The sequence below is a fragment of the Ornithorhynchus anatinus genome, chromosome 2, assembly GCF_004115215.2.
Source record: "Ornithorhynchus anatinus isolate Pmale09 chromosome 2, mOrnAna1.pri.v4, whole genome shotgun sequence".
In the NCBI taxonomy this organism is placed as follows: domain Eukaryota; kingdom Metazoa; phylum Chordata; class Mammalia; order Monotremata; family Ornithorhynchidae; genus Ornithorhynchus; species Ornithorhynchus anatinus.
The window spans coordinates 165,915,086-165,925,543 of record NC_041729.1 but is presented as its reverse complement, the minus strand read 5'-3'; the positions used below and the strand labels follow the sequence as shown (position 1 = coordinate 165,925,543).

The window sequence follows — 10,458 nt, the reverse complement described above, 5'->3', positions numbered from 1 at the left end:
TCCGCGAATCAGGAGACACGGGCTCTAATCCCGGCTCTGCTCCTGGCTTGCCTGAGGAAAGTGTTGGGTGTTTTTATGGTATTTTTTAAGCGCTGACTATGTGCTAGGCACCGTTCCAGGCACTGGAGTGATTACAACCTAATCAGGTGGGCCGCGGTCCATGTCCCACGCGAGGCTCACGGTCTTAAACCTCATTTTACAGGTGAGGTAACCGAGGCCCAGACAAGCGCAGTAAGCGCTTAATAAATACGATCGGATAAACGAATGAAGGGATTTGCCCGAGATCCCACGGCAGACACGTGGCGGATGCAGGATTGGAACCCAGGTCCTCCGACTTGCCACCAGGCCGTGCCACTTCTCCGGACCTCGGCTTCTCCTCGTGGAAAATGAGGAATGAGTAGCGTCGGGGGCAGGCGACCGGCTGATTCAAAAGAACCATTTTCCATGTTTTCCCGGTGTGTGGATCTCCTTTGCCCAACAGAACCTGTGGTCTGGGAATTCCCGAGAGAAGAAACCTCAAGCCAATTCAGACGGGAGCCAAGCTGAAGGGAGCCACGCAAGCCGAGCCAACCACGAATGAATGTGGAGAGACTTGAGCGCCCAACAGTTCATTCATTCGATCGTATTTATCGAGCGCTCACCGTGTGCAGAGCACCGTACCATCCAATATTCAGCCCTCACGAAGAGGTCCGTGAGGCTCGGGGAGCTCGTCGGCGTATGCTGGTGAGAAGCAGCTTGGCGCGAGTGGGGAGAGCCCGGGCCTGGGAGGCAGGTCATGGGTTCTAATCCCGCCTCCGCCACTCGTCTGCTGGGTGAGCTTGGGCAAGTCACTTCACCTCACGTCACCTTGATCGTATTTATTGCCACTGTTCTTGTCCGTCTCCCCCGATTAGACCGTGAGCCCGTCGAAGGGCAGGGACCGTCTCTATCTGTTACCGATCTGTCCATTCCGAGCGCTTAGTACGGTGCTCTGCACAGAGTAAGCGCTCAATAAATACTATTGAATGAATGAGTGAAGTCACTTCACTTCCCTGGGCCTCAGTTACCTCGTCTGGAAAATGGGGATTGAGACTGGAAGCCCCATGTGGGACGGAGACCGCGTCCAATCCGATTTGCTTGGATCCACCCCAAGGGCCTGGCACATAGTAAGCGCTTAACAAATATAATTATTATTTATTATTATCATTCTCTGGGCCTCGGTTACCTCGTCTGTAAATGGCGATGGAGACTGTGAGCCCCTCGTGGGACGGGGACGGCGTCCACCCCGATTTGCTCGAGTCCGCCCCAACGCTTAGTTCGGTGCCCGGCACATAGTAAGCGCTTAACTAACATCCCGATTACTACTGTTATTATTCTGACAACTGGGAGTCTGAACGCATCTGTAGTGGATGGAGAGAAGATTGAGAGAGTTGACAATTCTTCTCTCCTGGGATCGATAATCAATAGTAAAGGAACCGATAGTCAAGAGATAGGCCGAAGATGAACGTCAGGAAGACTTGCTTTGAAGAGCCTGGAAAAAAGTCATGAAATGGGCCGAGGTAACAGTCGCCCCAAAAATACGAATTATCGACTCTGTAGCGTTTCCACTGCCAGCGTACGGATCCGAAAGCTGGACGGTGAGAAAACAGGAGAGAAAGAACATCGATCCTTTCGAGACGTGGTACTGGAGAAGACTTTTATGAGAAGCAGCGTGGCTCGGTGGAAAGAGCCCGGGCTTGGGAGTCGGAGGTCGTGGGTTCTAATCCCGGCTCCGCCACTTGTCGGCTGGGTGACTTTGGCCAAGTCACTTCACTTCTCTGGGCCTCAGTTCCCTCATCTGGAAAATGGGGATTAAGACTGCGAGCCCCACGCGGGACAACCTGATGATGACCCAAGTGCTCAGAACAGTGCTTAACAAATACAATCGTCATCATCAGTACCATGGACTGCCTGATAGATTAAAAAAATGGATTTTGGAGCAAATTAAGCCAAAGCGGTCTTTGGAAGGCCAAATGACTCAACTTAGCATATTTTGGATACATGATCAAGAGGACGGATTCCCTGGGGAAGACACTGAGGCCAGGAAAAGTCCAGGGAAAACGTGGAAGTGGAAGAGGCAGCCCGGCCGCTAGACGGTTAGAGACCACGACGACGACAACGGAAGAACCGTTAGGAAGGTTACGGATCGGGGCAAAAGACGGGACCTTCTGGAGAAAATAGATCCATAGAGTCGCTACGAATCGGAAACGACTCGCCGGCACTCGATAATAATGATAATAATAATGATGATGATGATGATATTTTTATTACGATTCATCGGTGTACGCTTCACCGGTGTACGCTTCACCGGTGGACCGATCAGTGTATGGTTCATCGGCGATGGGCAACGCTCACGTGGATCTGGGGCCTATCCAGCTTTTCATCACTTCTGGACCGTCGGTAGGGCCTCGCCTGTTTTTAGCACATTTTCATCAATGGTACTGACTGAGCACTCGCTGTGTGCAGAGCACTGTACTAAGCGCTCGGGAGAGTCCAATACAACAGAGGTGGTAGACACGTTCCCTGCCCACCGGAAGCTGACGGTCTAGAAGGGGAGACAGATGTCCTTTCCTTCCATTACTACTTTACAGACTGTAACTCCGTTGTGTCGTACTTTTCCAAGGCCTTAGTACAGCGCCCGGCACACAGTAAGCGACCAGTTAATACCACGGATTGACCGCTGGATGGATTGCATATATTTGGACTGTGTCCAAACCCGACCGGCTCGTGTCCACCGCAGCGCTCAGTCCAGTGCCTGGCACTAATACGACGGTTATTATTTGGAGTCGAACGCTGAACCGAAGTCTCCAGGTTTAAGCTTGGAATGCCTTGACTCGCCCTCAGATCAATCCATCCACCAATCGATGGATGATATTTACCCATCTGCCGATGAATGATATCTACTAAGCGCTATTGCTTTCAGAGCACTGTACTAAGCGTTTTGGAGAGGACGACAGAGTTGGTAGACATGATCCCTGCCCAGAAAGGTGCTCAAGGTCTAGAGGAACCAAAGAGAAGGTGGGTTTCCATTTTTTAAAAAGAGATCGGTTTCCAAAAAGGGGAACCTGGAACCTCTAGACTTTTCTCAGGACGCTTCCTTGTTTAATCCAACCAATTGCCACCAATTGGTTGGCGATTACCAACCAGTTAACAATCTGAGAGTTTTCCTGGTAATCCCAGCGTGTTCTAAGGAGAATAAAGACCATGGAAAGACCCGGGCCTGGGTTCTAATCCCGGTTCTGCCCCTAGCCAGTTGGATGACTTTGGATGAGTCACTTAACTTTTCTATGCTTCCGTCTCCTCCTCTGTATGATAACCGTTCTCCTTCCCCCTTAGACCATCAGCCTGCTATGGGCCAGGGACTGTGACGGGCCAGCGTTCAGTCCAGTGCTTGTCACATAGGAAGCGCTTAACGAATACCACCCCCACCCCCCACCGTTATGATCATCGTTATCATCATTATTATCAGGGGCGTGCTGTGAGCCCCAGGACCCATCGGCACGGCTGAGCGGGTAGAGCCCGGGCCTGGGAGTCAGAAGGACCTGGGTTCTAATCCCGGCTCCGCCACTTGTCTGCTGTGGGACCTCGGGCAAGCCGCTTCACCTCTCTGGGCCTCAGTTCCCTCGTCTAGACCGTGAGCCTCTCGTGGGATGGGGACTGCGTCCAACCCGTTCCTTCCCCAACGCTTAGAGCAGTGCCTGGCACACAGTAAGCGCTTAACAAAGACCACGAATACCCCGATTATCAGGCCTGCTCCCTCCTTGCACCGGGCTCCCCGGACCGTTCGGGATTTCAGGAATCAGGGAAAAGGAATAACGATAACGATGATGGCATCTGTTAAGCCCTCACTATGTGCCAAGCACTGTTCTAAGCGCCGGACGGAGCCGGCACCTCCGCAGTGGCTGAATCTTGTCATCTGCCGCGGGCTCTGCCATTCATCGCGCTGGACACGTCGCACGGGGGGAAATTCTCCAGTCACAAATGCGGCGTTTTGGCTCTAACGAGTCGAAGTCTAGGCCGTTGGATCCGGCCAGCTGGGCTGGTGTCACGGGGGCCAAAACCCCTGAACGGTCCACGTCACCGAGGAAAAATCGGTGGGTCGTTTAGCCTGGCTTCTCCCTGCCGGCCTTCCCCGAGCCCTGGGACCTCCACCCGGGACGATCGTCCCGAACCCTCGCGCTCCGACCCCGACCGGTCCTCCCCTTCCCCTGGGTGGAACGGGAGGACCGGGCAGCCGGAGGCCGAGAGCAGGCTCCGCCGCCCCCGTCCGTCGATAACGGCTAGCCAACGCACGGGGCCTAAAACCCGGCCCGGAGAGGCCGCCGACCCACTTTTCCGATCCTCCTTCCGAGGGAGGATCATCTCACGGAAGCGATGCCGAGAATAAATAACCTCCGCGAGAGGTTCCGGCTGCCCGTCTAGGGCCGGACGAGGGCCTGGACCTCCACCTCCGACACGGCCCGCTCAGACCCCCGTCGCCACGGCCCCCTTCCTCCCCCGAAACCGACGACCCCCGGCCCGCCGGCCCCGGGCCCGCGGCCCCCCCGCCCCCCAAAACCCCGGCCAGGCTCCCGAGACGGCCCCCGCGATGTCCGTCCAGCCGCGAGGCCCGGAGGTACGTTTCGGACCGTCGTCTCCCCCCGGGCTCTCCCCTTCAGCCCTCGGGGGTCCCGGAAACGGAAGGCCAGCGCGGAATCTGAAATCGATCCCCCGGGGCCCGGCCCCCTCCGCCCGGCGGTCTTTAGGAAGTGGGCCGCACGGGGGGGTCTTCGCACCGGTCCAGCTGCATCTTGAGGATGCCGCTCTTATGGAGGAACCAGAGCTGGAGGAATTCCTCCGGCATGGCGTGGAAGTCGGAGTCGGGCAGCACGTTGTCGTAGTAGTGGTGGCTGATGAAGCGGCCGCCCAGGTCCACCGAGAAGGGCCAGAAGCCGTAGATGGCCACCTCTTCGCACAGGCCCAGGGCCGCGCTGACCAGGAAGAGGCCGGTGGAGAGGCGCTTGGCGTGGATCCCCCGGCTCTTCCAGAACTTGCCGATGTTGCGCAGGAAGTTGGGATTGGCGAAGATGACGGCCTGGTCGGCTCCGGCGTCGGCCAGGGTGTAGTAGACGCGGAGAGAGGGCTCGGTCCCGCTCTTCATGGAGAAGGCCGGCATGTAGATGAAGCTGCGATTGTAGACTTTCACGCTCTCCACGAAAGTCTTTCGAGACCAGAGCAGGTTCTGGAATCTGGGGGGGGGGGGGACGGACGGACAAAAAAAATAACGGGGGCACCCTGTTAGAGTGGGGCGAGGATCGGGACTCCTCAGTCACTCGATCGTATTTACTGAGCGCCTCCCCCTTGCAGAGCACTCCATGAAGCGCTTGGGAGAGGACGATTCTTAAATAGCTCTAATTTTATTTATCCGTCAGCGACGTCTGTCTCTCCGCCTCTGGACCGTCGGCTCGGTGTGGGCGGGGAATATGACCGTTTATTGTTGTAGTCAACCCTCCCAAGCGCCTAGTACAGTGCTCTGCACCCAGTAAGCGCTCGATAAATACGACTGAATGAATGAACGACAAAAGAACAATAGTATTTCTATTCTAGTCCGCGAGCTGACAGTCTCGCGGGGGAGACGGATGTTAATACAAATAAATAGATGAGAGATAGAGACATAAGCGGTGTGGGGCCGGGAGGGGGGAAGAAGAAAGGGAGCGAGTCAGGGTGATGCAGAAGGGAAGAGAAAAGGGGGACTCAGTCAGGGAAGGCTTCTTGGAGGAGATAAGGTCTCCTCTAGGCTGTCAGCTCGTTGTGGGCAGGGGATGGGTCAGTTGTATTATTCCGTTGTCCTCTCCCAAGCACTTCTATAGTGCCCAGAACACAGTAAGCGCTCAATAAATACGAATGATTGCTAGATCGACGGATCGATTGACCTGGGTACTAATTCCAGCTCCTCCGCTTCATTCATTCCTTCCATCGTATTTATCTAGCGCTTATTGGGTGCAGAGCGCTGTATCAAGCCCTTGGGAGAGGACAGAATAAACAGTGAGATTCCCTGCCCACAATGAGCTTTCAGTCTAGAGCGGGGGGAGACAGACATCAATACTAACAAATAAAGTCAGAGATCCGGACATAAGCGGTGCGGGGCTGGGAGGGGGGAAGAGCAAAGGGAGCGAGTCAGGACGACATGGAAGGGAGGGGGAGATGAGGAAACGTGGGGCTTAGGCAGGGAAGGCCTCTTGGAGGAGATGGGCCTTCAGGAAGGCTTTGAATTTGGGGGAGAGAGTAATTATCTGTGGGATTTGAGGAAGGAGGGCCTTCCGGGCCGGAGGCGGGACGTGGGTCGCTGGTCGGCACTACCATCCTTCCCGTCTCCCAAGTCCACAACCTCGGGGTCCTCCTTGACCCCACACATCCAATCCCTCATCAAAGCCTGCCGGTCTCACCTTCCTAACATCGCCAGGATCCGCCCTTTCCGCTCCATCCAAACGGCTCCCACGTTAGTCCGATCGCTCATCCTCTCCCCACTGGATGACTGCCTCAGCCTCCTCTCTGATCTCCCCGCCTCCTGCCTCTCCCCGCTTCAGTCTATACTTCACTCTGCTGCCCAGATGATCTTTCCACAGAAACGCTCTGGGCCCGTCACTCTCCTCCTCAAAAACCTCCAGCGGTTGCCTGTCGATCTTCGCACGAAACAAAAACTCCTCATTCTTGACTTCAAAGCCCCCCATCCCCCGGCCCCCTCCTCCCTCTCCTCCCTTCTCTCCTCCTCCCTCGCATCCCGCACGCTCCGCTCCTCTGCTGCCGCTCATCTTCTCACTGGGCCTCGTTCACGCCCGTCCCTCTGTCGACCCCTGGCCCCCGTCCTCCCGCTGTCCCGGAATGCCTCCCCGCCTCACATCCGCCAAACTCACTCTCTTCCCCCCTTCAAACCCCTACTGAGAGCTCACCTCCTCCAGGAGGCCTTCCCACACTCAACCCTCCCTTTCCCTCTGCCCCTCCTCCCCTCCCCTTCCCCCCTTCTCCCGCCCTCTGCTCTTCCCCCTTCCCCTCCCCACAGCACTGTGCTTATTTGTATATATTATTTATTACTCTCTTTTCTTAATGATGTGCATATATCTACGATTCTATTTATCTTGATGTTTACACCAGACTACTTGTTTTGTTCTGTTTCGTTTCTTTGCCTGTCTCACCCATTGTTGGGCAGGGACTGTCTCTATCTGTTGCCAAATTGTACATTCTAAGCGCTTAATACAGTGCTCTGCACACAGTAAGCGCTCAGTAAATACGACTGAATGAGTGAATGAGACGGGCGAGCTGGAGGTCCAGGGAGAAGGGCCTCCACCGTCGTGAGGCACCGCCGTCCTTCCCGTCTCCCAGGCCCCCGACCTCGGCGTCGTCCTCGACTCGGCTCTCTCCTTCCCCCCACGCGTCCGATCCGACGCCGAAACCTGCCGGTCCCACCTTCGCGACATCGCCAGGATCCGCCCTTTCCTCTCCGTCCAAACGGCTCCCACGTTAGTCCAATCCCTCATCCTCTCCCCGCTGGATGACTCCATCGGCCTCCCTTCTGACCTCCCAACCTCCCACCTCTCCCCACTGCAGTCCACCCTTCGCTCCGCTGCCCAGAGGATCTTTCTATACAAACGTTCTGGGCCTGTCACTCCCCTCCTCAAAAATCTCCAGTCATTTCGCTTCCCTGTGCCCCAGTGACCTCAATCAATCAATCATATTTACAGAGTGCTCACTGTGCAGAGCACTGTACTGAGTGCTTGGGGGAGTACAATATAACAATACACCAACGTAACAGAGTTGGTAGTTACGTTCCCTGCACATAACGAGCTGACAGTCTAGAGGGGGAGAAAGGCATTAATAGGAATGAATGAATTACGGATATGGACATGAGTGCTGTATAATGTAAAACTGGCATTAAGACCGGAAGCCTCACGGGGGACATGGATTGTGACTCTCCTGATTATCTTTTATCGATTAGACCGTGAGCCCGTCGATGGGCAGGGATCGCCTCTATAAGTTGCCGAATTGTCCATTCCAAGCGCTTAGTACAGTGCTCTGCACATAGTAAGCGCTCAATAAATACTATAGAATGAATGAATCTTGTATCTACCCCGGCACTTAGCACAGTCCCTGGCACCTAGTAAGTGCCTAACAGATATCAACTGAAAAAGACGAGGAAACTTCAACCAAGGTTCTAAACTGCGTCTTTGTGGTGCTAAGAATAATTATAATGATGATGGCGTTTGTGAAGTGCTTACTATGTGCAAAGCACTGTTCTAAGCGCTGGGGAGGATACAAGGTGATCGGGTTGTCCCACGTGGGGTTCACAGTCTTCATCCCCATTTTACAGATGAGGTAACTGAGGCACAGAAGTTAAGTGACTTGCCCTAAGTCACATAGCTGACAGGTGGCTGAGCCAGGATTTGAACCCACGACCTCTGACTCCCAAGCCCGGGCTCTTTCCACTGAGCCACGCTGCTTCTCAGATGCCTCATCTGAGATCCAGAGTCGCAGCGGGTTTTCAGTGGACCTCAATTCATAAATAATAATAATGCTGATATTTGCTAAGCACGTACTAAGTGCCAAGCCCTGTTCTAAGCGCCGGGGTAGATACAAGGTCATCGGGTTGCCCCACGTGGGCCTCAGCCTTAATCCCCATTTTCCAGATGAGGTCACACTGAGGCACAGAGAAATGAAGTGGCTTGCCCAAAGCCACACAGCTGACAAGAGGCGGAGCCGGGATTAGAACCCACAACCTTTGACTCCCAAGACCGGCCTCTTGCCACCAGGCCACGCTGCTTCTCCCGTGAGGGTACAAGCTCACCACTTCTTTATTCTCAGCCCTCTTTGCCTCTTCTCCCCCTCCCTTCTGCGTCCCCCGTGCACTTGGATTTGCTCCCTCGACTCACCCCTCCCTCAGCCCCACGGCGTTTATGTCCGTATCCCTCATTTATTTATTTATTCCTTTTAATGCCTCCTTCCCCCTCTCGACTGTAAGCTGATTGCGGGCAGAGAACGTGTCTACTAAATGTTACATTGCACTCTCTAGAGCGCTTAATGCAGAGGTCTACACACAGTCGGCGCTCAATAAATACCACGGTTGGATTGGTTCTTGGGAATGACAATCGGGGAGATATCATCAGATGTCCCTGGCCCATAGAGGGTTACCAGTCCATCTCCATTTTACAAAGGGGTAAACCGAGGCCCAGAGAAGTTAAGCGACTCGTCCCCCATCACCCAGAAGGCCAGGACTAGAACCCAGCTTTCCCCTTAGTCCAGCCTCTTAGGAGGAGGAAATAACAATAATAATAATGTTGGTATTTGTTAAGCGCTTACTATGTGCAGAGCACTGTTCTAAGCGCTGGGGTAGATGCAGGGTAATCAGTTGGTCCTCCATGAGGCTCACAGTCTTAATCCCCATTTTACAGATGAGGAAACTGAGGCACAGAGAAGTCAAGTGACTTGCCCACAGTCACACAGCTGCCAAGTGGCGGAGCCGGGATTTGAACCCGTGACCTCTGACTCCCAAGCCCGGGCTCCTTCCACTGAGCCACGCTGCTTGCTCTCTGTACATATAATGATGGTATTTGCTAAGCGCTTATTATGTGCGGAGCACTGTTCTAAGCACTGGGGGGAGATACAGGGTAATCGGATTGTCTCACGTGGGGGCTCACAGTCTTCATCCCCATTATCCAGATGAGGGAACTGAGGCCCAGGGAAGTAAAGTGACTCGCCCACAGTCACACAGTTGACAAGTGGCAGAGCCGGGATTCGAACCCATGACCTCTGACTCCCAAGCCCGGCCTCTTTCCACTAAGCCACGCTGCTTCTCCGTACACATCTGAAACTTTATTTATTTGTAGTGATGTCTGTCTCTCCCCCTCCACCCTCAGAGTGTGACCTCGTTGTGGGTGGGGATTGTCACTGTTTGTTGTATCGCCCTCTCCCAAGCGCTTAGTACAGTGCTCTGCACACAGTAAGCGCTCAATTAAAAACTGTTCCTACTGAGCCTCTTCAGAAATAATGTTGGCACTTCCCTGAATCCACTGCCCTTCTCTGGGAACCTCGGGACAAAAGTAACAGGCTTCTGGGAAGCCCTTCCCATTGACAGGTCCTTGTATTTCTGTGATTTTTTTTTTACGGTATCTGTCAAGCGCTTACTAGGAGCCAGACACTGTACTAAGCGCTGGGGTAGATACCAGCATAATGAGGTTGGACACAGTCCATGTCCCTAACTGGGCTCTCAGAGCCCGGGGCTGGGAGTCAGAAGGACCTGGGTTCTAATCCCGGCTCCGCCGCACGTCTGCTGTGTGACCTTAGGCAGGTCACTTCGCTTCTCTCGGCCTCAGAAGCAGCGTGGCTCGGTGGAAAGGGCCCGGGCTTGGGAGTCAGAGGTCATGGGTTCGACTCCCGGCTCTGCCCCCTGTCAGCTGTGTGACTGTGGGC

At 54.5% G+C, this 10,458-nt stretch overlaps 1 protein-coding gene across 1 annotated transcript in view; it reads right to left on the bottom strand.

Moving 5' to 3' along the window:
- Nucleotides 1-4,566: 4,566 nt before the first annotated feature.
- The window catches only part of ST8SIA1 (ST8 alpha-N-acetyl-neuraminide alpha-2,8-sialyltransferase 1), a 75,109-nt gene continuing 69,217 nt past the window's right edge, over nt 4,567-10,458 (bottom strand). Inside the window, exon 5 of the mRNA XM_029047321.1 lies at nt 4,567-5,246. Within this exon, the coding sequence (XP_028903154.1) occupies nt 4,760-5,246 (487 nt within the window). The 3' untranslated portion in view covers nt 4,567-4,759. The remainder of the gene's footprint in view (nt 5,247-10,458) is intronic.